This window comes from Phocoena phocoena, chromosome 4 (genome assembly GCF_963924675.1).
Source record: "Phocoena phocoena chromosome 4, mPhoPho1.1, whole genome shotgun sequence".
Classification (NCBI taxonomy): Eukaryota; Metazoa; Chordata; class Mammalia; order Artiodactyla; family Phocoenidae; genus Phocoena; species Phocoena phocoena.
This window is the reverse complement of record NC_089222.1, coordinates 35,273,539-35,297,992: the sequence shown is the minus strand read 5'-3', so window position 1 is coordinate 35,297,992 and position 24,454 is coordinate 35,273,539. Positions and strand designations below refer to the sequence as shown.

Genomic DNA, 24,454 nt, shown 5'->3' with positions numbered 1-24,454 from the left:
GCAAGAGCTCTCCCAGAGATCTCGGTCTCAACACTAAGACCCAGCTCCACCCAAAGGCCAGCAAGCTCCAGTGCTGGATGCCCCATGACAAACAACTAGCAAGAAGGGAACACAACCCCACCCATTAGCAGAGGGGCTGCCTAAAATCATACTAAGTTCACAGACACCCCAAAACACACGATCGGATGCTGCCCTGCCCACCAGAAAGACAAGATCCATCCCCACCCATCAGAACGCAGGCACCACTCACCTCTACCAGGAAGCCTACACAAGCAACTAAACAATCATCAGCCACTGGGGACAGACACCAAAAACAATGGGAACTACAAACCTGCAGCTTGCAAAAAGGAGACCCCAAACACAGTAAGTTAAACAAAATGAAAAGACAAAGAAACACACATCAGATGAAGGAGCAAGGCAAAAACTCACCAGACCAAACAAATGAAGAGGAAATAGGCAGTCTACCTGAAAAAGAATTCAGAGTAATTATAGTAAAGATGATCCAAAATCTTGGAAATAGAATGGAGAAAATACAAGAAATGTTTAACAAGGATCTAGAAGAACTAAAGAGCAAATAAACAATGATGAACAACACAATAACTGAATTAAAAATTCTCTAGAAGAAATCAATAGTAGAATAACTGAGGCAGAAGAGTGGATAAGTGACCTGGAAGATAAAATAGTGGAAATAACTACTGCAAAGCAGAATAAAGAAAAATGAATGAAAAGAACTGAGGACAGTCTCAGAGACCAGTGGGGCAACACTGAATGCACCAAAATTCAAATTATAGGGGTCCCAGAAGAAGAAGAGAAAAAGAAAGGGACTGAGAAAATATTTGAAGAGATTATAGTTGAAAACTTCCCTAACATGGGAAGGGTAATAGTCAATCAAGTCCAGAAAGTGCAGAGAGTCCCATACAGGATAAATCCAAGGAGAAACATGCCAAGACACATTTTAATCAAACTATCAAAAATTAAATACAAAGAAACAATATTAAAAGCAGGAAGGGAAAAGCAACATAACATAAAAGGGAATTCCCATAAGGTTAACAGCTGATCTTTCAGCAGAAACTCTACAAACCAGAAGAGACTGGCAGGACATATTTAAAGTGATGAAACGGGAAAACCTACAACCAAGATTACTCTACCCAGCAAGGGTCTCATTCAGAATCGACAGACAAATTAAAATCTTTACAGACAAGCAAAAGTTAAGAGAATTCAGCACCACCAAACCAGCTTTACATCAAATGCTAAAGGAACTTCTCTAGGCAGGAAACACAAAAGAACGAAACGACCTACAAAAACAAACCCAAAACAATTAAGAATACGGTAATAGGAACATACATATCAATAATTAAATTAAATATAAATGGATTAAATGCTCCAACCAAAACACACAGACCGGATGAATGGATACAAAAACAAGACCCGTATATATGCTGTCTACAAGAGACGCACTTCAGACCTAGGGACACATACAGACTGAAAGTGAGGGAATGGAAAAACACTTTTCATGCAAATGGAAATCAAAAAAAAGCTGGAGTAGCAATTCTCATATCAGACAAAATAGACTTTAAAATAAAGACTATTAGAAGAGACAAAGAAGGACACTACATAATGATCAAGGGATCAATCCAAGAAGAAGATATAAAAATTGTAAATATTTATGCACCCAACACAGGAGCACCTCAATACAGAAGGCAAATGCTAACACCCATAAAAGGGGAAATCGACAGTAACACAATCATAGTAGGGGACTTTAACACCCCACTTTCACCAATAGACAGATCATCCAAAATGAAAATAAATAAGGAAACACAAGCTTTAAATGACACATTAAACAAGAGGGACTTAATTGATATTTATAGGACATTCCATCCAAAAAACAACAGAATACACTTTTTTCTCAAGTGCTCATGGAACATTCTCCAGGATAGATCATATCTTGGGTCACAAATCAAGCCTTGGTAAATTGAAGAAAAGTGAAATTGTATCAGGTATCTTTTCTGACCACAATGCTATGAGACTAAATATCAATTACAGGAAAAAATCTGTAAAAAGTACAAACATATGGAGGCTAAAAAATACACTACTAAATAACCAAGATATCACTGAAGAAATCAAAGGAGATCAAAACATACCTACAAACAAATGACAATGAAAACATGACAACCCAAAACCTATGGGATGCAGCAAAAGCAGTTCTAAGAGGGAAGTTTATAGCAATACAATCCTACGTCAAGAAACAAGAAAAATCTCAAATAAACTACCTAACCTTACACCTAAAGCAATTAGAGGAACAAGAACAAAAAAAAACCTGAAGTTAGCAGAAGGAAAGAAATCATAAAGATCAGATCAGAAATAAATGAAAAAGAAATGAAGGAAACAATAGCAAAGATCAATAAAGCTAAAGGCTGGTTCTTTGAGAAGATAAACAAAATTGATAAATCACTAGCCAGACTCATCAAGAAAAAAAGGGAGATGACTCAGGTCAACAGAATTAGAAATGAAAAAGAAGTAACAACTGACACTCCAGATATACAAAGGATCATGAGAGATTACTACAAGCAACTATATGTCCATTTTAGGACAACCTGGAAGAAATGGACAAATTTGTAGAAAAGCACAACCTTCCCAGACTGAACCAGGAAGAAACAGAAAATATAAACAGACGAATCACAAGCACTGAAATTGAAACTGTGATTAAAAATCTTCCAACAGGCAAAAGCCCAGGACCAGATGGCTTCACAGGTGAATTCTAACAAACATTTAGAGAAGAGCTAACACCTATCCTTCTCAAACTCTTCCAAAATATAGCAGAGGGAGGAACACTCCCAAACTCATTCTACGAGGCCACCATCACCCTGATACCAAAACCAGACAATGAGGTCAAAGAAAGAAAACTCAGGCCAATATCACTGAGGAACATAGATGCAAAAATCCTCAACAAAATACTAGCAGACAGAATCCAACAGCACATTGAAAGGATCATACACCATGACCAAGTGGGGTTTATTCCAGGAATGCAAGCATTCTTCAGTATATGCAGATCAATCAATGTGATACACCATATTAACAAAATGAAGGATAAAAACCACATGATAATCTCAATAGACGCAGAAAAAATTCAACACCCATTTATGATAAAAACTCTCCGGAAAGTAGGCGTAGAGGGAACTTACTTCAACACAGTAAAGGCCATATATGACAAACCCACAGCCAACATCATTCTCAATGGTGAAAAACAGAAACCATTTCCTCTAAAATCAGAAATAAGACAAGGATGGTCCACTCTCACCACTATTATTAAACATAGTTTTGGAAGTTTTAGCCGCAACAATGAGAAGAAAAAAAATAAATAAAAGGAATCCAAATCGGAAAAGAAGTAAAGCTGTCACTGTTTGCAGATGACATGATACTACACATAGAGAATCCTAAAGATGTTACCAGAAAACTACTAGAGCTAATCAGTTAATTTGGTAAAGTAGCAGGATACAAAATTAATGCACAGAAATCTCTTGCATTCCGATACACTAATGATGAAAAATCTAAAAGAGAAATTAAGGAAACACTCTCATTTACCACTGCAACAAAAAGAATAAAATACCTAGGAATAAACCTACCTAAGGAGACAAAAGATCTGTATGCAGAAAACTATAAGACACTGATGAAAGAAATTAAAGATGACACCAACAGATGGAGAGATATACCATGTTCTTGGATTAGAAAAAGCAACATTGTGAAAATGACTCTACTACCCAAAGCAATCTACAGATTCAATGCAATCCTTATCAAACTACCAATGGCATTTTTCACAGAAGTAGAACAAAAAATTGCACAATTTGTATGGAAACACAAAAGACCCCAAATAGCCAAACCAATCTTGAGAAAGAAAAACGGAACTAGAGGAATCAGGCTCCCTGACTTCAAACTATACTGCAAAGCTACAGTAATCAAGACAATATGGTATCAGCACAAAAAGAGAAATATAGATCACTGGAACAGGATAGAAAGTGCAAAGATAAACCCACGCACATATGGTCACCTTATCTTTGATAAAGGAGGCAAGAATATACAATGAAGAAAAGAGAGCCTCTTCAATAAGTGGTGCTGGGAAAACTGGACAGGTACATGTAAAAGAATGAAATTAGAACACTCCCTAACACCATACACAAAAATAAACTCCAAATGTATTAGAGACCTAAATGGAAGGCCAAACACTATAAAACTCTTAGAGGAAAACACAGGAGGAACCAACCCTCTCTGACATAAATCACAGCAAGATCCTTTTTGACCCACCTCCTGGAGAAATGACAATTACAACAAAAATAAACAAAGGGGACCTAGTGAAACTTAAAAGCATTTGCACAGCAAAGGAAACCATAAACAAGACGAAAAGACAACCCTCAGAATGGGAGAAAATATTTGCAAACAAAGCAACTGACAAAGGATTAGTCTCCAAAGTATACAAGCAGCTCATGCAGCTCAATATCACAAAAATAAACAACCCAATCCAAAAATGCACAGAAGACCTAAATAGACATTTCTCCAAAGAAGACATACAGATCACCAACAAACACATGAAACGATGTTCAACATCACTAATCATGAGAGAAATGCAAATCAAAACTACAATGAGATATCACCTCACACCGGTCAGAATGGCCATCATCAAAAAATCTACAAACAATAAATGCTGGAGAGGGTGTGGAGAAAAGGGATCCCTCTTGCACTTTGGTGGGAATGTAAATTGGTACAGCCACTATGGAGAACAGTATGGAGGTTCCTTAAAAAACTACAAATAGAACTACCATATGACCCAGCAATCCCACTACTGGGCATATACCCTGAGAACACCATAATTCAAAAAAGAGTCATGTACCACAATGTTCACTGCAGCTCTATTTACAATAGCCAGGACATGGAAGCAATCTAAGTGTCCATCGACAGATGAACGGATAAAGAAGATGTGGCACATATATACAGTGGAATATTACTCAGCAATAAAAAGAAATGAAATTAAGTTATTGGTAGTGACGTGGATGGACCCAGAGTCTGTCATACAGAGTGGAGTAAGTCAGAAAGAGAAAAGCAAATACTGTATGCTAACACATATATATGAAATCAAAAAAAAGATTGTGATGAACCTAGGGGCAGGACAGGAATAAAGATGCAGACGTAGAGAATGGACTTGAGGACATGGGGAGGGGCAAGGGTAAGCTGGGACGAAGTAAGAGAGTGGCATGGACATATATACACTACCAAATGTAAAATAGATAGCTAGTGGGAAGCAGCTGCATAGCAAAGGGAGATCAGCCCGGTGCTTTGTGCCCACCTAGAGGGGTGGGATAGGGAGGGTGGGAGGGAGACACAAGAGGGAGGGGATATGGGGATATATGTATATGTACAGCTGATTCACTTTGTTATACATCAGAAACTAACACACCACTGAAAAGCAATTATACTCCAATAAAGATGTTTAAAAAAGAAAGAAATTGACCTGGGTAGCTATACATGGAAGCTGAAAGGATAACATGAGGCGGGGCTGGACCATACTAGGTAACCTCAAGTCTAATTTACAAGAACTCAGAAACTCTGAGTATGCAGGAGCTCTCAGGACAGAAGACAGACCTGGCAGAAAGGGCAAATGAGCCAATTCATGAGAAGAAATAGCCAACAGGCCACTTCTGAGACGCAGTCACATTCCTGGCCAAGTACCAGATAGAAATGTGGTTCTGGCTCTTCCAGAGCCCTGGCTACACATCCGGTATTTAGCGAAACTCTAGAGGCTCTGTTCCAGGTAACCTCAAGACCCTAAAGAAAACAGTAGGAGAGTAACCCTATTTGTCACTTCGGAGTCTCAGCTGCCTCCATATATAGTAGAGAAATAGTACCCGCTCTCACGGTATTGTCACAAGCTCGACATAAGCTGAGTGAAATGACCTAGTATAATCCCTGGTGCACAGTCTCCTCGGCAAACACTGTGTTAATAATTTAACTGCATGTAAATAAATTAATATTATGATGATCCAATGACAGGTCCCATAGCTACAGTTATCTGCACTGCCTGCTCACACTGAGAACTTAACCCCAGCTGAATATGAGTTGAGCAGACAACAGCCATACTCCTTTGCACATAACCGCCAGAAGCAGGGTTTCCTGCCGCCCCAAATATGAACTACTCCATTTTTATGTTATTGCAGTTGGATGGGTAGCAGAGTTTATCTCCTACACTAAAGGGGAAAATACTCTGCAATTTCCTTTTACTGGCAAAAATACTTCCTTCTGCAGAAGCTGTCCATTGGCTATGGTCCTCATCCCCCCAGATAACAGATATACAGATAATAAATGCCATAATGATTGTAAGACGTAAGAGTACGGATTAATCATGTAGAACATCAACAGGCTATAAGTACTCTGGATAAATCAACCAAAATTGAGAAAAAAGTTTTTAAGCACTAGTTCCACATTTAAAGATTCAATGGTAATTTTGATGGTGACAGTTTCTGTAATCAATCATCATGGAGACAAACCACTCTGTGGATATGGCTCTGATGAATAGCCCCATCACTGGACCAAAACAAGAGACACCACAAGGGGACATCTTAAGGTCAAGAGGGCAGATACAAGAATCTAATGGATGATTTTCCCAAGTGCAAGCTCAGTATTATAGAGCCTTTCCCCACAGTTATTCAGAACTCCTCAAAGTAACCGAGCCTTCTTTCCTTTTACCTAATTACACTATATTCCTACAGACTCCTATTGTTCTTGAATGCATCCGTCTACCTCCCCAAAAGAAATACCAAGTGGAGGATGAGGGAGGCTGTAATTTAATTTGACTTCATAGTATGCAAATACCTACCATAGGTAGTTCTAAACTATGAAGATACCAAGTTTCCTAGTGTATCAAAGACATTTATTAAATCCAGGAGGTAGCCAAAGTGTCAAGAATTTGTCCTTTAAAATAAAAATTAAAAACAGCCTCCAAATAGCCCTAAATAGGAAACTTCCTCGCTGTTTTCCCTGCTGAGTTTTTTGGCTGTTATTTTCACTTATGGGATTAGGTTTTTGCCTTTACTCATTCATTTATACATTCACTCATAAATTCACCACATATTTACTGCAAGCCTACTGTAAGTCAGGCAATGATGCACTAGGAATAGGGTAGGAAACATAACAGACAAAAATCTCTGCTTTCATGCAGATTTTATTCCAGTGGGAGTAGATGGACCATTAACAAGAAAAGTAAATCACATAGTATGTTAGAGGGGTAAGTGTCAGGAAGACACTGGAAGAAGAGCTATTTATTGGAAGCTGAGGAGACAGCAAGTGCAAAGGCCTCGAGGCAGAGTGCACCTTGTATTGGAGGAACACCAGTGTAACTGAGCAGCAAGCATGGGATGAGTCCAGAGAGTAACCAGGGGCCAGAATACACAGCCACCCTGGCCCCTGTAAGGCTTGGCCTTTATTTTGAGTAGAGGTAAGAAATAACTTGAAGGTTCAGAACAAAGGGACAATATCTCAGTACATTTTAACAGGATCACAATTCAACAATATAACTATATAGCTGCTATACGGAGAAGAGACCAAAACGGACCCACGTAGATGCAGGGAGTTGAGCTGGGAAGCAATGGGGACAATCCACCTCCACAGTGACAGGGTGGCAGCAGAGAAGTAGCTCTATTCTGAAGTTACAGGCAAAAGACTTTGCATCAAGTCGGAAGTAAGTTATGGGAGAAAGAGAAGCGTGAGCAAAGGCTCTAAGGGTTCTGACCTTCACAAGTAGAAAATGGAGTCATTATTTGCTGAGAAAAAGAAGAGATTATGAGAGAAGCTGATTTGGGTGGGAGAGAAGGGAGTGATCAGAAGTCAACTTTTGGAAAGGTTAACTTTGAGATGCTGGTTAGATACCAGAAACAAAGCTGGATATCCTTGTCTGACGCTCAAGGAAAGGTCCAGTCTAGAGACAGAAACTTGAAAGTCATCAGAGTAGATCATGTATTTAAAGCCACAAGACTGCATGAGATCACCCAGGGAGTGCAGATAAAAGAGGAACCCCAAGGATGGAGCCTCTGGACCCCCCAACAGGTAGAGGCTGGAAGAAAAGAGATCAAGAAGCTGCAGGTGCACTGACTTTTTCTCAAATCCTCTGACCCTCCATCACCCCGAAGGGTCCACATAGCGTTCGTGATGTTTTCTCTGCTTGGGACTCCTCCAGCCTGCACCCTCCCCTCTAACAACGTCTCTGACCTGACACTTATCTGGTAGCTGATCAGATGGTAGCTCTTGTCATCTCCTTTGCCACCTTCCCTTGACTGACAGCATCTTGCCCAGACAGGTGCCCTTCCCACAGGATCTCAGAGCAGCACAAGTACATCCTTCACAGCATTAACACAGCAATTCTACATGTACATGTGGGATAATTTAGTGTCTGTCTTGCCATTCAGGGTGTCAGTAAGGACATGAAAGCAAAGTGGAGTCTGTTTGTGCTCTATCTCCACTGCCTACAACAGGGGCCTCCATAAAGACTACGTGAATGAAGGAATCATTCATCAATCTCTCTCATCAGTTTTCTGCTCAATGAAATAAGACCCTCTTTGTCTGGGACCCAGGTCTAGGTTTCCAGTTGAAACACCTCCTTTTGTACTTACACCAACCAATATGAAACACCCCTGGCCTCATGTCCTCCCACTTTCTTGGAGCACTTGTCTCTTCTGCTCCGTACCTGCCCTCAGGGCCTAAGGCACACACACCCACATTTTCACAACCCGTTGTTCTCTCCATAGAATCAACAACATAAATATTGGCACATCTACCACTCAATTGCCCTTTGCTTACTAAGCTCCAACCAGAGTAGTTCCTTTCTCAATCTCTATATATTTTTCAGAAGGGGTTACAGTTCCACCATCGCTATAATTCAGAAAAAGAAAAACTTCTAAAGGTGACATGAACAACACGGAAATGTACTCAATACACAGGGAGCTACAGTGAGGTATCCCCAGTATTTGGAGATAAAGTCAAAAGAAAAAAATACTCCCAAACTGAAACTGAAAAAAACAAAAAGTATAAACTAGTTTCACACATCTACTTGTGTGTGCATTTTTCTAAAGAGAAGGTCTATGGCTCACAACTTCTATCAGATTCTCAAAACAGGTATAGCTCCCCAGAAAAGAAAGATGGCGAAATGCATATCTATCCTATAGCCTAACCCAGAGACTAGAAAGAACACTGAAGATCATCGTGTAGAGACGTGAAATGATTTATAAGACACACTGTTCAGGAAAAAAACAAGTTGTAATAGCTGCACAGTATATCATTTATATAAAGGCACATAATCTTTATTTTTTCCTTACATGTATATACGTGGATTTCAAGAAGAGCATTACCAAATTGAGAACAGCATTGGCTAGACAGAAGGCGAAAGAGACTGGGATTGCAGACATGATCAAAAGAGACTTTGGTCTCATCTGAAATGTTTAATTTTTTTCATGGAACATGCGCTATGTATTGCTTATATAGTCAAAATCAATTTTTTAAAATGTTGAGGGAACACCACAATCTAATTGTACTGAAATGACAAGAGTGTAACAGAGCCCGCTCCCTGCCCCAGGCTAAGCAGATCCCAGCTCCAGCCCTCTTAGCTGGACCAGGATCTCTGCTGGGGTTCCCAGGTCCAGGCACATGGACCTCCAGTTCTGTTTATAAAGATACAAACACTCCAGGAGACCTACTCTCCAACGTAACAGTGTGCGCGAGTACACGTCTAAAGCCCTGACTAACTGTCTACATTGTAAGGACCAAAAGTAAGCCAGATGTGAAAAATGGGAATGTTTTTTCTATTTTTTTAAACATGAAAGATATGATAAAAGGTATTAATCACCATTTAAGGTAAAAAAATAATTTTATGAGACTGCTATGTTGCAAAAATGCAAATGGAAAATTCTATGACTGAAGAGATTATTTTAAGCAAAATTAATTCAGACAAGTGTGAAAATGTACGAGAAAAGGATGAAATTGTTGATGACCTCTATATGCATTAAGCATTTCTGCAAACAGGAGGATATTCAGATTTATTACATGTGTTGAGCTCTGATTTTCAGTAGAAAACAGTGTCTTTCACAATAAACATGGTGTAGATTCTAAAAGAATAAGTCCCACCAAATGGAACTGCTAAAGCCTCCAAAGCGTGTTATATTTTCCACTGAATGAAATTACACTGGTAATCAAATGGCCATTTTTCAAATCGCCCTTTCTCATTTAGCAGTTCCAGGTCAACCAGAGCAAACTATGTGTGTCTTAGGGGCTGATTCCAGAACTCAAGAGACCAAAGTCCTAATTCTAGCTATGAACCTAGTTAGCCACACTAAGGACAGCTGAAGACGTACTTTAAAGAAAACATAAAAAACCAGTTCCAGAATAGAGTTTAAAATTTTTGAGCAAACTGAAGAAACATTCAAAATGATTTCAGATTACTGATAAAGCCACGTGTCAGCAAGTATAAAGGAAGAGTCCAGTAAGAGGATGACTGTAGCAGGTGTATGTCAGATGACTGCGTTCGGTATTGAATCCAAGTAGAAAGTTGGCCTGTGTGCTTGTTTTTACTCTGGAGCCCGAGCACCCTTGTCAAACGTACCTGGGGTGTCAAGGCGGTGGAAATTACACAAACACACCCCATGGCAAACAAATGGGGTCAGGCCATGGCTGGCAAGTGTGGCTTTGGGGCTGTCACGGAACTTAACAAAACAAACACGGGTTTCGCAACTGTCATTTTTTAGTCCAATGCATAGTACGTGATGGGGGTAGGGGTCATGTTATGACAAAAAGCAAAAAGACTTCAAGATTGATTTTTTATTTTCAGTAATATTGTAAATCCTTCTGGGAGCCCATTAAAGGATGAAACTGATTAGAAACCTGAAGCTCACTTTGCATGGAGGACTCAGCTGCTACCCACCTAGCACTAACTGTAGCAGGTACTCCGTGTTCTATCCCACACTAATAATACAATCAATACTTTTCTTCAAACCCACAAGCTTTGCCCAGAGATCCAAGAACTGCTGTCTCAGTCCTCACGATGTCATTTTAGGTGAGTCGCTGGGCCATTCACCTGTGTATGGCAGGTTCCTTTATCTCTGGGCACAGATCTCTGGAGGACAAAAATGACTTCAAACTGAAACCTCAAATTTCTTCCACTTATGACCAACTAAAACCTGGTAACCACGATCATTTATTTCTCATATATTAGTGTTCCCCAAGGCCTGAAGGCCAGCATAAAGTTATGTTCCCTGGAATGAAGAAATCCTCTATTTCTGATGAAGAGTAGATCAATATCCTCTGACAAGCAAGTGAAGGAAGCGCAAGCCTGGCACCATCTCATGACAGCATGGAGCTCAGGTTGTGTTCCTGACAATGGGGAACACCCCACTTCCACATGGAGACCCTGTCAGCAAAGCCACACTGCTACCCACGTTCACCACTAAGTCACTACAATCCAACTAGGGAAGCCTAGACTTTCTCTATTCTACGAAGGCCCAACTAAACGCCTCTCTTACTCATTTCTAACTCTCCCTCATTCCTAGGTGACCACAGTGCAACAGTTAAACCTGTCCCAACACCATACACGGAGAACCACCTTTCGTGGTTGTCCAATGAAACCAAAGGAGACACATCATAAACAAACACACAAAGACAAATTACATACAGACTGAAGGCTTCAGGACCTTACACAACAACCAGAAATGACTGCAAACTGCGGCTCTTCTAAAGAGTCTCCTGCATACTGGATGCTTCTTACAGTCAACTGATAAAAGTTTCATCACCTCAGGAGGCAGTCATGTGTTGGCAACAAAGATAAGAGATTTTTGGGCTTCCCTGGTGGCACAGTGGTTGAGTGTCCGCCTGCCGATGCAGGGGACACGGGTTCGTGCCCCGGTCCGGGAAGGTCCCACATGCCGTGGAGCGGCTGCGCCCATGAGCCATGGCTGCTGAGCCTGTGCGTCCGGAGCCTCCACAATGGGAGAGGCCACAACAGTGAGAGGCCCGCATACAGAAAAAAAAAAAAAAAAAAGATAAGAGATTTTTACAAAATAAAACAATCAACAGCAGCTAATGCACAGGTGTGCTCACACGCACCCTTCCCAAGTAGAAAGTCAAGATACATGCCAAATTGAGACCTAACCCCTTTGCCAGAAAACCCTTTGTCCTCTTCCCTTTCTGGGATCAAGGCCTTACTCGAGGAAGAGTTTTGTGTTAAAGACAGGATGGGGACTACCCTACTTATTTGGTATTATTAAAAGCTAAGCATGGGGGCTTCCCTGGTGGCACAGTGGTTGGGAATCCGCCTGCCAATGCAGGGTACACGGTTTCGAGCCCTGGTCTGGGAAGATCCCACATGCCGTGGAGCAACTAAGCCCGTGAGCCACAACTACGGAGCCTGCGCTCCGCAACGGGAGAGGCCACGACAGTGAGAGGCCCCCGCACCGCGATGAAGAGCGGCCCCCGCTCGCCGCAACTGGAGAAAGCCCTCGCACAGAAACGAAGACCCAACACAGCTAAAAATAAATAAATAAATAAATAAATTTACTTATTTAAAAAAAAAAAAAGTTAAGCATGGAAAGATGATGGAAAGTCGAAGTGTTCCAAAACCTGCCCTAAACACTGTAGCCCCTTTACAAGGAGAGATCAGGGCACAAGGTCAGACAGAGAAACGGAGGTGTCTACCCCTTACGGAAAACATCCTGACATTTTTCATAATTCATGAAGCCTCTTCTCTTTAGGGTCCTAACTGCAACCTGGATATTTACTAATTGCTAGGCTTCTAGAAAAGTAATCGCTGCTTTCTGTTGTTTTCCCTAAAAGCCAGAGCTGCTTGCAACTTTTTAGTGGGTAGAAAACCCACGTGGGAAGGACAGAAGAGAACTTCAGGACAGTGATGACCCCTGGGGAGGAAGGAAAGAGAAAAGGACTGGAGAGGAGGACGGTTAACTGAATCTGTCTCAAAAAATAAAAGCCTGAAATAAATATGTTAAAATGTTAACATCTGTTCAAGCTGGTACCTGGATGGCAGGTACCTGGAAATCTGTTACACAAATTTAATTTTTCTACATGCTTGAAGTACTTTATAATAAAAAAAAATTAAGATGTTTTAAAAGTGAAACAGAGGGCTTCCCTGGTGGCACAGTGGTTGAGAGTCCGCTTGCCGATGTAGGGGACACGGGTTCGTGCCCTGGTCTGGGAAGATCCCACATGCTGCGGAGCGGCTGGGCCCGTGAGCCATGGCCGCTGAGCCTGCGCGTCCCGAGCGTGTGATCCGCAACGGGAGAGGCCACAACAGTGAGAGGCCCGCGTACCACAAAAAAAAAAAAAAAAAAAGTGAAACAGAGACACAAAAGGCACAAAGAAAATGCAGGCTAGTGCCCAAGTGATGCAAAGTGGCAAAGTCCAATCATGCTGCTTTGATTAAGTGTAATTGCCACCAACACAATAAATACACACAAGCCTCCTGATAACACTCAAATCCAAGATAACACACGCTGCAGTTAGAACCCATTTTATAGCTTTACATTTTATTACCAAATAGTCTTCTGATATCAATCTTGTTAACAAAAGGCGCATCAGCACATTGATCCTTTGCCAAATAAACATGCCCATATTTCAAGTTGTACTGAAGGATATGTAGTATTATTTCAGTGTGCATTTGTTAACCTAAATGAAAGCCAAACTCCAGGAGGCATAAATATGGCAGCCTGGTTTTTGGTACTAAAGCTAAGCTGGAGCAGAGTATAAGTGACACAGAAGTACACATTTTTGTTTAGCATTCAGAGAACAACAGAAGGATTTAGGCCTGTGCTAACAAACGCAGCTGCTGTCCCAGAGAAAGAACTCAAAAAATCCACAGTTTTCTTCTTGAGGATCTGCTACCAAATGGTCCATACCAACAATGGAATGACAGCCATTTAGAGCCATCTTGGCCTGTGTGGGCCTTGTCACCAGTTTTTCCAAGTATCTGCATTGGTATATAATACCACAAGGTCATCAGATTACGGAATAAGGCTACCAACATGCCGGTTCTGTGGACAGATGATACCACCTCACCACTGCAAAATTCACAGAAGCATCACGGAAGTTGCAAACTGTTAGCACAGGAGCCAAGTCTGGCCCATAGATATTGTTGGGCTCATACAACACTTTTTTTTTTTTGCGGTACGCAGGCCTCTTACTGTTGCGGCCTCTCCCATTGCAGAGCACAGGCTGCTATGCGCAGGCTCAGTGGCCATGGCTCACGGGCCCAGCCGCTCTGCTGCATGTGGAATCTTCCCGGACCGGGGCACGAACCCGTGTCCCCTGCATTGTCAGGCGGACTCTCAACCACTGCACCACCAGGGAAGCCCTCATACAAAAGTTTTTAAAACTTGAATTAGGATAATACTCGTAAAAATCTGGCTTTCTGTATTCTCTTTTTTAAATATCAGAAAATACTGTAACACGGGGCTGGTTTGAACTAAGTGTCCGCTGCTCAATTCATACAAGGCCTATGGACCACAGTCCCCGCCACTTCCCCTCACCTACACTCACCAGCATCACTTATAACACCACCTGCTCTGCCCCGTAGGCATTTTAATCTGTGGCATAACACTAAGGGTGTCACACCGTGAGGGGAGTGGAAATACATAACTTCTCCTTAGAACAAAATTAGGGGGTGTGAGAGAGACAGGAAGAAAGGGCTTGGTTTCTAGAATTCTGAATTCCAATACAGGGCAGAAGAGGGGAGGAAGAGCCTGAGCCAGAAGTCATCCCCATTATCAACATGCACCCATTTCCATGGTCAAATTTATGAGCGCCAACATATACAACTTCTTCACGTATGCTGACGGGTTCCCTAAATACATAAGATTCCTGACTCTGAACAATGCTCATTTCGGCTTAAGAGGGAATCACTTCTGCTCCCATATTGCCAAAGGACTCACAGAGGTGCACTGGCCTGTTTTTCATGCAACGCTCCCACCACCCGAGCCAGCCACGGGAATTCCTTCCTACTTGGTAATGCATCAGATGCCCACAAATGCTGTACCCAAAGTCACGTCAAGTAAACTAAGCATCACACTGTGACATTGTTAAGCCAGGAGGAAAAGAAATTACAGCTAAAAACAAAAGATGTTTGATGCAGAGAGGAGAAATTACTCATCAACACAAAAGTGTCAGATACTCGCAAACAAAAGATGCACACGGGGAGATAGAACAGAATGCCATTCATTAATCATTTTCAAGAAAATATAAATGTGTCCCTATCAAATGAAATTTCCAAGGAAGAAGTGTAGTAAGTTCCCTGTTGTGCGTAGGTACATATACATATATACATATATCATACATATACATATGTATATATAGCCATAATTACGATAAAGCTCAGGATATATTAAGCTACCACTACATACACACTCTATAAAGAAAACAAGAAAAGATACTGAGTAAGGGGGCTTCCCTGGTGGCGCAGGGGTTGAGAGTCTGCCTGCTGATGCAGGGGACACGGCTTTGTGCCCCGGTCCGAGAAGATCCCACATGCCGCGGAGCGGCTGGGCCCGTGAGCCATGGCCGCTGAGCCTGCACGTCTGGAGCCTGTGCTCCGCAACGGGAGAGGCTACAGCGGTAAGAGGCCCGTGTACCGCAAAAAAAAAAAAAAAAAAAAAAAGATACTGAGTAGGAAGAGTTTCCAGAGTCCATGGTACATCAGTCTTTTATTTTATAAAAACCTGATAAATTTTTCTGATCAGAACTGTCAAAGTTCATGTTCTCACTAGTGCCTGCAGAGTTTCAAGAAATATTTCACAATCTAAAAAGAAGAGTCTTTCTCCTTAGGGTTACAGGATCACTGGTAGAAAAAATTAAAACCACAACTAGGCATAATGTCCACAACTTGGTCTTCTCACTCCCACAGATACAAAAAGAGAAGGTACACACTCACCGCAGAGAGTTGGCTCCATGTAGGCCTCAGTGGCTTATGGTGAATCACAATTTTTTCGTCTGATTTCTGTTCTTTAGGCTCTGACTCTTCATCAGAGTCAATGTCAAGGGCCTTTTCTTTGTAGTTCTGATACAGAACAGCGTTTTCTGCAAGAAAACCAAATCTTACATGTCACTAATTGCCCCCCCATCTTGATGCTACTTGTTCTAAACAAACATCTGTATTTATACGTATACGATGTTTGGTCTCCAGTTAAACAAGAGACAAATGGATTTTGTCACTGAAGAGTCATTACCAAAAAGTGATTTTCTCACTCACACAGCTCTACCCCCAATTCATCTGCAGGGGAAGGGGAAGGGCCCATACATGAAATGCCAACTGAAGCAGAGTTTCCATGTCTCTGTCCACTACCCATGAAGGTCATGTCCCGTTACATCACTGTTTTTTAGGTTAAATTGAATTTACACCCTTTTGTCTATCTATTTAACAAATATTTACTGTACATCACAATGTGCCAAGGGCTGAGAGTAAATAGAAAATGAAAGCCATTTCCCATGCCCTCGTGAGCTAAAAATTTAATGAGAAAAATAGTCGAAGTCATTCATTCATGTATTTATTCAACTGATAGTTAGAAAATGCTTACTAAAAAAAAAAAAAAAATGCCTACTAGACACTAGCGACCACTAGGCACTGGGGCTACAGCAACAAACAACAGAAAAAGATAAAAATCTCATTCTTTGTGGAGCTGACATCAGAGTGAGGAGAGAATGACAATAAATAAACAAGTAACTTTTATAATATATCAGATGCTGATAAGCACCATGGAGAAAAATAAAACAGGGAAAGAAGGAGCATGTTACAAGGGGTGATACATAGATTTTAAACAGGGTGGTTTAGGAAGCCCTCACAGAGGTGACATTTAAGCAAAGATCTAAAAGAAGTGAGAAAGTAAGCCACCTGTACAGCTGGGGAAAGAACATCCCATCAGAGAGAACAGCAAGTACAAAGGCCCAGGGGCAGGAGTCTGTTTGGTGCATCTATATGTACAAGGATCAGCAAGGAGGCCTGTGTGGCTGGAATAGGGTAAGGGAGGGGAGAAAGTATAGGAGTTGGGGGTTGGGATGAATAGAGGGCAGACTTGCCTCAATGTCATTGAAAGGGCTTTGGTTTTTTACTCCAAGTGAGAAGGCAAGTCGTTTTAGAGTTGAGGACACAATGATCTTGCACAAATACATACCTACAAACCCAAAGACTTACATACAGGGGCTCTGAGAACAGACTGTCAGCAGGATATGATCTAGTCTGGGGGTCATTGAGGTGTTAATGAGGAATATCTTAAGATCTGAAAGCTGAGAAACTACAGAGCTACAGAAAAAAAGCACACGTAAAAGCCCTGAGGCAAGAGGACACATGTTACCTTAGAAGAACAAAGGAAGGTCATTCACTGGAGTGTGGGTGTCTAGCGCACAAAGCGTGTAAGGTGAGTTTAAGGGGAAGAGCCAGACAGTCCAAAGAAGCAGAGTTTTGCAGGCAATGTTAAAGAACTGTATTTTACCCTGAGTCCAAAAGGACTGAGTTTCTTTCATACTGTAAGGGTTGTATTTTATCCCGATTGCAATGGGAATCCACTAAAAGGAAAGGACTTTATTAGACTGGAAAAGCAAAATATTGACTACTTAAGGGACTAATTAGGATGCTACTGAAGTGGTCACTGAAAGACAATGGAGACTTGGGGGGATGGGCTGGATATGAGGGTCAACTGGATATGGTGGTAAGGATGTTTCCCAGCTCTATAAGTCCCACAGTGGAGAAGTAGGAAATGGGAACTCCAGAAGAGATTCACCTTTAGAGAAAATATTATGAGTTTGGTTTGGGATATACTGAGTTTGAAATGCTTTTCCCATCTACTGAAGCAAGCAAACATCTGCCTCATCTCTCAGCAACTACTGCATGTTCCATATGCACCATTACTAAAGTAATACTGGAATCTATGCAATAGTTTACTGTTCTCTGATTGCTCTAAATACGTAAAGCAGATTATGAGGGTATAGACCCACCTCTGTGGTGTCCTTTAAAGTACTTAGTGTGTGGCACAAAATATATGCAGACGTTGTTGATATACATTCATTCATTCTCACAACAACGTGGGCAATAGCATTAACTTCATTTTACCCAGGATGAGACTGAGGCTTGTTCACTGTCACTCAACTGATGAGTAGAAGCAGCAGGACAGGAACTCAGGCCCCTGGTTCCAATACCACAGGTTCTCACCACTCTACCACACAGCTTCCTGACTTACATTCTTGTTAGTCATTAACTGTAAGGCTCCTGCATTCCTCATGTACATATATGTGAAAAAGAATTTCTAGGTCATCATATCTGAGAAGAGAGGAGAGGGTGCACAGAAACAGCTCCTTGTAAAAGGAAACAACATAAAACTAGTTATAGTGAAGGTCTGTCCTCGGACTTCACAAAAGCTCGACATTTTTAACCCTTTGAGGCAAAGGTCCCAAAACCACTATCAAATTCCAGAAGATGCAAAGCATCTCTCAGAACTGATACTAGGTAGATGCTCTGTTCCCTGCACAGTCATAACGGGGTATAAGCGGAAGCAAACGGGACTAAGAACCAGATCTCTTCCTAGTCCTGGCTGTGTGAAAGTGGACAAGGTACTAAACTCTCCGAGCTTCTAGTTTCCTCAATTATAAAATCTGAAGTTATCCCAGTCAGCTAAAACACTGTATCTGGGTTTCTTCCTCATAGAGAACAGTTTTCTAAGATTGGTACAGTAAATACACTTTTATAAACTGGTCTTGTTTAAATGATCCAATGAGAACTGATGTTTAGAAGAATTGTAAAAGGAAATGCTTTGTAGTCAGCCAAGGTGATGTAATTCTGGGTGGTTTTACCTTAGATTTACTTATAGAGGGGCATACCCTTCTTCATTGTTCTTTAAAGGTTGGGAAATCTTAGCATTTCAAAGCATGACAGAAACTACCCTCACCTGCACCACACTCCCGCAGCCCTACAAGCACTGCACCTGGGGCTTCTCCCTTCGTGCCCTTCCAGACCACTGACACTGGATCCATCTATTTACATGAAGTCTGCTAATCTGACTAGGGTTTGAACACCTGGTGAAAGCTGCTTTTATTTTTGAGATCCTTCACAAAAATATCATATGGGTTCGAAATTCTTAGGAGTATGTTTCTGTCAGCCAGGAGAGTTAGATTTCCCCCAAATTGAAACTGGATTAGGAAACAGGAAGTCAGAAATGATATTAAAATGTAGAAATATGGGGAAAAGAACATTAAGTCAAAGGAAACACGACCTAAGATCTAAATGCCAAACTTAATTTTTAACTAAAGGGCTAGAGCCTGCCCTTACTCTTTCTCCACTTTTTAAGGGAGGTGGGGATGGAGCCAGAGTCGAGAAGAATTAAAAATCCCAGAACATTGGTCTGACAAAGTCATCTGCTTACAAAGAATGCCATTAACTTTACTCACTGCTGGTGAATTGAGCTGAGTGCAGAGCTTTGTGCTGTATAATTTGTGAAGAAGTTGTACATTTTTCTCATCTTGAGTTTTTTGTAACTTCAGTTGGATTTCAACTTATAAATGATATTCCACATTGAAACAGCAATAAAAGTCTGGAAAATCAAATGCTTACCTTCCCCATCAAATGTTCCTTGTCCTTTCAGCATTTTTTTCTGAGAAACAAGAAAAGCAAAAAGAGGAAAAGCAAAGCAAACTATGTATGAATGAGCCAAACAGAAAATACAGCTATTTTAAGAAAAGGTATTTTTTTTGTTGTTGTTACATTCATTAGATTTCCAAAGGCATACAGCAGATGATCCCTGGAGTAGTTCACTCGTAACACTACTACAACTCACCAAAAAGGTGAAATAAAATGTACAACATCCCCCATGCTCTGTCAATACAGCTTGAGAATCCTCAAATGACCAGTAGTCCAGCTTATTTCATTACTCATGATTCACCATCACTGTTAAATTGAACTTTGCTATACTTGCAGAGTTGGAGGGGAAAAAAAAGAACACATAAGATATTATGGAACTTCTTTAAGGCCATGGGATCTAAAATAAAACAGGCTTGCTTGTGTATTACACATGTGATATTTATATAGACTCTCTGATTAATCAAGAAAAGATGTGGCTGCCAAAATGAATTCCTGCCCGATTGCTGAGATCTGTCTTGTGTCTGGAGAAGACAGCACACGCACACTCCAAAATCTCCTTCCCTAGTTTTCCCTATTTCTTTATGTCATATTTAGTAATATTTTAATGAGCACAGCTCCTAGGCCTTTATCTGGGAGCAACACCATACCATTCATTGAAACCTGACATTTTCAGCTACCAACTTGTTAAATGCACTCAAGGATTAAGTGGGCACAAAATGGGAATAAGATACAACCACAGGCAGTGGTGAGAGAAACCAAAAACAGCAAAGATGACAAATTATGTCTTTTGTGATCTGGCAACTGACTTTTAAAATTTACATTTTACCTGAATGGTATTTAGTATGTGATCACCACTGAAAAACATAATTCAGTAATTAAATCACTAGTGTAAGTAATTAACATAATCAATAGGCTCAAGGGAAAGCTGTTTTCCTGTATCAGCTGTGATGAATCAGCAACGAATGACTGACATTTCTAAACAAGCACCAGGCAGCACCACCACATAATCAAGAGTGCAGATCCACGCCCGCCCACCATCCCCTTTTCAGCTACCTGTGTTAAAACTTTTCGGGGCTCACTCAGCCAATACTTAATTTTCTGTGTTTTTTTCCTCACTTGTCCCCCACTTTTTGCCCGAACTTAGAAAATTAAAACAATAAGAGTTTCAGTTCCTCCCATGAAGCTGCATTAAACTGGGCTGTGCCTGCCAGCAACAGAACGGGCAAGAGACAAATGTGCACGGGTCTGGTCAACAAACCACAGAATTAAAAAATTGGGCTTCCCTGGTGGCGCAGTGGTTGAGAGTCCGCCTGCCGATGCAGGGGACACGGCTTCGTGCCCCGGTCCGGGAAGATCCCACATGCCGCGGAGCGGCTGGGCCCGTGAGCCATGGCTGCTGAGCCTGCGCGTCCGAAGCCTGTGCTCCGCAACGGGAGAGGCCACAACAGTGAGAGGCCCGCGTACCGAAAAAAAATAATAAAAATAACAATAACCTCTGGTTTCCTCTGTGCCCTTCCTCCCCACCCCCGTCACCTTCACCTGTGGCTTAGTGAACGCCTAACTTGCGACACTCTTGCCCATTCTTACCTTTATCCTTCCCAGGCTGGAAAACTTCTCCTTATCTTCCATTACCACTTTCAGAATAGGCTGGGACATTCTGTTCTTCTTCTTCGAGGTGGTAGGACTGTCAAAATCAACGCCACTGACCACCGCCCTGCGATAGGACGTGGACCTCAAGCCTCTCCGCAGAGAGCCCGGACTGTCCAAGTCGTTCTCCGCCTCGCCCTCGTCCTCTGCGGGGCCCAGGGGCGCTCCAAGGCCCTCCACCATGCTGCGCACCTTAAGCAGCCTCTTGTGGGGCTCAACATTCTGACTGTTGGATTTACTTATCTTAATTTCCGAGGCCAGACTCTTCGGAATGATCTGCTGTTTCCCCACTTTGAGGGCGGCGGGGCTGTTTGTGCTCAAAACCACTGAAGGATTCTCCAGGAGCTCGTTCTCCTGTGAGGGAAGCCTTTGGAGGGGGAGTTTTTGCTCCAAAGACCTTTTGTGGGGCGCGGGAGAGAGTCTCGAAGGTCCCCGCTCAGGGTCCTTAGCCATCTGGCCGGACAGCGAACGCGCGCCTGGGGAGGCGGTATTAGGGATAAGCGCACTTGCAGCAGGCGAAAGCAGGGGGCTGGCGGGGAATCCGGCCCTGTCCCCCTCGGGGCTGCAGGGGGCAGACGCATGAGGAGTCCGCGGGCGGTGCAGCGGCAGCTGCGCGGGCGAAGTCGCAGCGCCGTTCGCTGGGGATTTGGGGTAGCCGCCCGACGCCGCTCTGGGTTCCTGGGGTGACTTGGGCCGTCGAAGCCGAGGAGAAACAGCCCTGTACTCCGGGGAGACGGTCCTCCCATTGGTCACCAACCTCCGATGGGCGCACAGAAGCAGGGGGCTCCTCTGGATCGTCCTGCCGTCGGAGGCGGTGGGCACCTGGGCCGGAGTCTGCGCCGCGGGGGGCGTTCCTCGGTCCTCCACCGGGAAATCCGTGATCAGCAACCCGCTGGGGCTCTGGTAGGACTGGGGCCTCGGCTTGCTCCGGCCCAGCAGCTGGGACTGAGGGGTTGAACGCCTCCGCCACAAAGGGGTTAAGCTGTTGCTGGAAAAATCTACTTCGGTCTTGCCGTCCATAGCAGAGCCTCGGGCGTCAGCCCCGGGGTGGGGCGGGGGGGGGGGGGGAACAGCACCCAGTGAGTCTTGCCTAAAGAGGAAAGAAGTCATGAAACTTTGCCGCTGGACAACGAGGCACGCCTTGCTGACACGCGCGCTCTGAGCCCGGGGATCACCCGGCTGCCGCGCTGGACACAACTGCTCGTCAATTACCCGCCCTTTCTGGGGCAAAAACTGCGCCCACCTCGCCGAGCAGTCCAGTACAGATATCTGGGCTATGCCCAGGCGGATTAATCCAATCACCTCCGCGTCTTTCCCGCGCCCAAAGACCACCCGCACGGAAAGAGACAGCCACCAATTCGCCGGGTGCAAACTGATGCACAAGAAGCTTGGGACGAGTTCAGCTTTCTCGGGAAACTCGCCGCGGGACGCTCCCCTCCTCCGCCAGCCAGCCGCCCGCCCCCGTCGTTGGTTCCCTAGCGCTCTAGCTGCCTGTCTCCCAGGCGGATTTACCTTAAGGGCTTTGCAGAGCCCAAGGCCAAAGAGCACCCACCGCCCCGTGGGTGGCCCGGGTCCCAGACCGAATCGCGGCAGCAGGAGCTCTGGAGAGCTCTGCAGCCGACCAGGCGTCGGCTCCGCCCCTAAGCTTGACCCCGCCCTCAGCCTTGGCCACGCCCGGGCCCGCCTCAGTCGCAGCCCTCCTGGAGCAGCTGCCCTCCTGGCCGGGTCTCTTGTTAAAAAACACTAGCGCACCTGGGCTAGGTGCCGAGCTACCGGGTTCCGGGCCGCGAGGTGCGGGAAAGGGGCGGCGTGGGAGCTTCGAGCGCGCAGGTCCGTTGCCTGGAGCACAGCGTGGGAACGAGCGTGGGAGCCCTGCCAGAATGTAATTTACGAAGCCCTGGGCCCCCCGGGGATCTCCCCGGTAGAAACCCGGAATGCCGAGCAGAGTAGGGTCTGTGAAATGCGTGAGCTGGAGCGGGTAGCTCTGAACGCAGAAAGCCAGACGCCTCTCAGCATTCAGGTTGTCTTAAAACACAAATCCGATGCCTTGCTCCCCTGCTTAAAATATCTTACAGACTGATAAGTTTTCTTGTTTGTGCCTGGAGTATTTCCGGAGGTATACTTACAGCCAGCTCGGGGGAGGGGAAACTGGGTGCCTAGGAAACTGGAGGGAGGGAGTGTTTTCATTCAATAATCTTTGTATTTTGTATACTTTGGATTGCGAATGTTACTTATTAAAGGTAAACGCAATTTAAATTACAAAAAAAAAAAGCTTATTGGTTTCTAAGCATACACAGAATAAAACTCAAAATCCTCTCCATAGCTTATGAGGCCCTACAGGAAGTGCTTACGTCTGTAGCCCAGTCTTTTCCCCGCAACACTTGTTTCTTCAGTGTTTTTAAGCCACACCCACTTCAAGTTTGACAGCCTCAGAATCTTCCCTTTTGTTCCTCCTTGACCTTCTGACCTGTCACTCCATCAGAGAGGCCTTCCCTCTTGAATCAGATTATGGCTTATTTATTTTCCCAGCCACCTGTTCTCTTCCTTTTCTCCACTTGCCACAATACGCAAATATATTTAATCATGTATTCATTTTTGTTTATCTGTTTTATCTTCTTTTGCCTGAAAGCTGCAAGAGGGCAGGGGCCATGTTTCTTTATTACCCCCTCTGTATTCCAGGCATATAGAGGGCACTTAACAAATATTTGTTGAATGAACGAATGAATGAATGAGAGGAGTGATGTGAGGACAATGGCCAACTGCCCCAGGGTGCTCCATTGCCAAGTGGTAGAAAGTTGGTTGTGTCCTGGACAAGCTCCAGCTATGTGGGAAGCATAAGGCAAAGTTGAGAAGACAGATGATTTTTAGACCATAAGATCTGTATAATTAATTCTGTTAGCAAGACATACGGGCTGTTCTCCAAGTTCTCTTTTTTGGCATTCACGCATTCAGTAAGGATGTATCGAGCACCCACTGAATGCTCCTGTTTGCCCTGGACAGGTTGAATGTGATGGCCAAAAATATTAAGAGGCAATCTCTGGGTGGTGGGGAGATGAAGCCTGATGTTTTTCATGCTTATTTATACTTTGCTATACTTTCCAAATACTGTACATTAAATATATGTTACTTTGATCTGAGATATTTTTGTAAACTAGA

At 43.1% G+C, this 24,454-nt stretch overlaps 1 protein-coding gene across 1 annotated transcript in view; it reads right to left on the bottom strand.

The window, feature by feature from the left end:
• Window positions 1–22,914, bottom strand: part of ARHGEF26 (Rho guanine nucleotide exchange factor 26) — a 151,875-nt gene extending 128,961 nt beyond the window's left edge. Inside the window, exons 1-4 of the mRNA XM_065876262.1 lie at window positions 22,811–22,914; window positions 21,239–22,388; window positions 19,625–19,664; window positions 15,959–16,104 (exon numbers count right to left, since the gene is read on the bottom strand). Coding sequence (XP_065732334.1) covers window positions 15,959–16,104; window positions 19,625–19,664; window positions 21,239–22,318 — 1,266 coding nt within the window. The 5' untranslated portion in view covers window positions 22,319–22,388; window positions 22,811–22,914. The remainder of the gene's footprint in view (window positions 1–15,958; window positions 16,105–19,624; window positions 19,665–21,238; window positions 22,389–22,810) is intronic.
• Window positions 22,915–24,454: the final 1,540 nt, after the last annotated feature.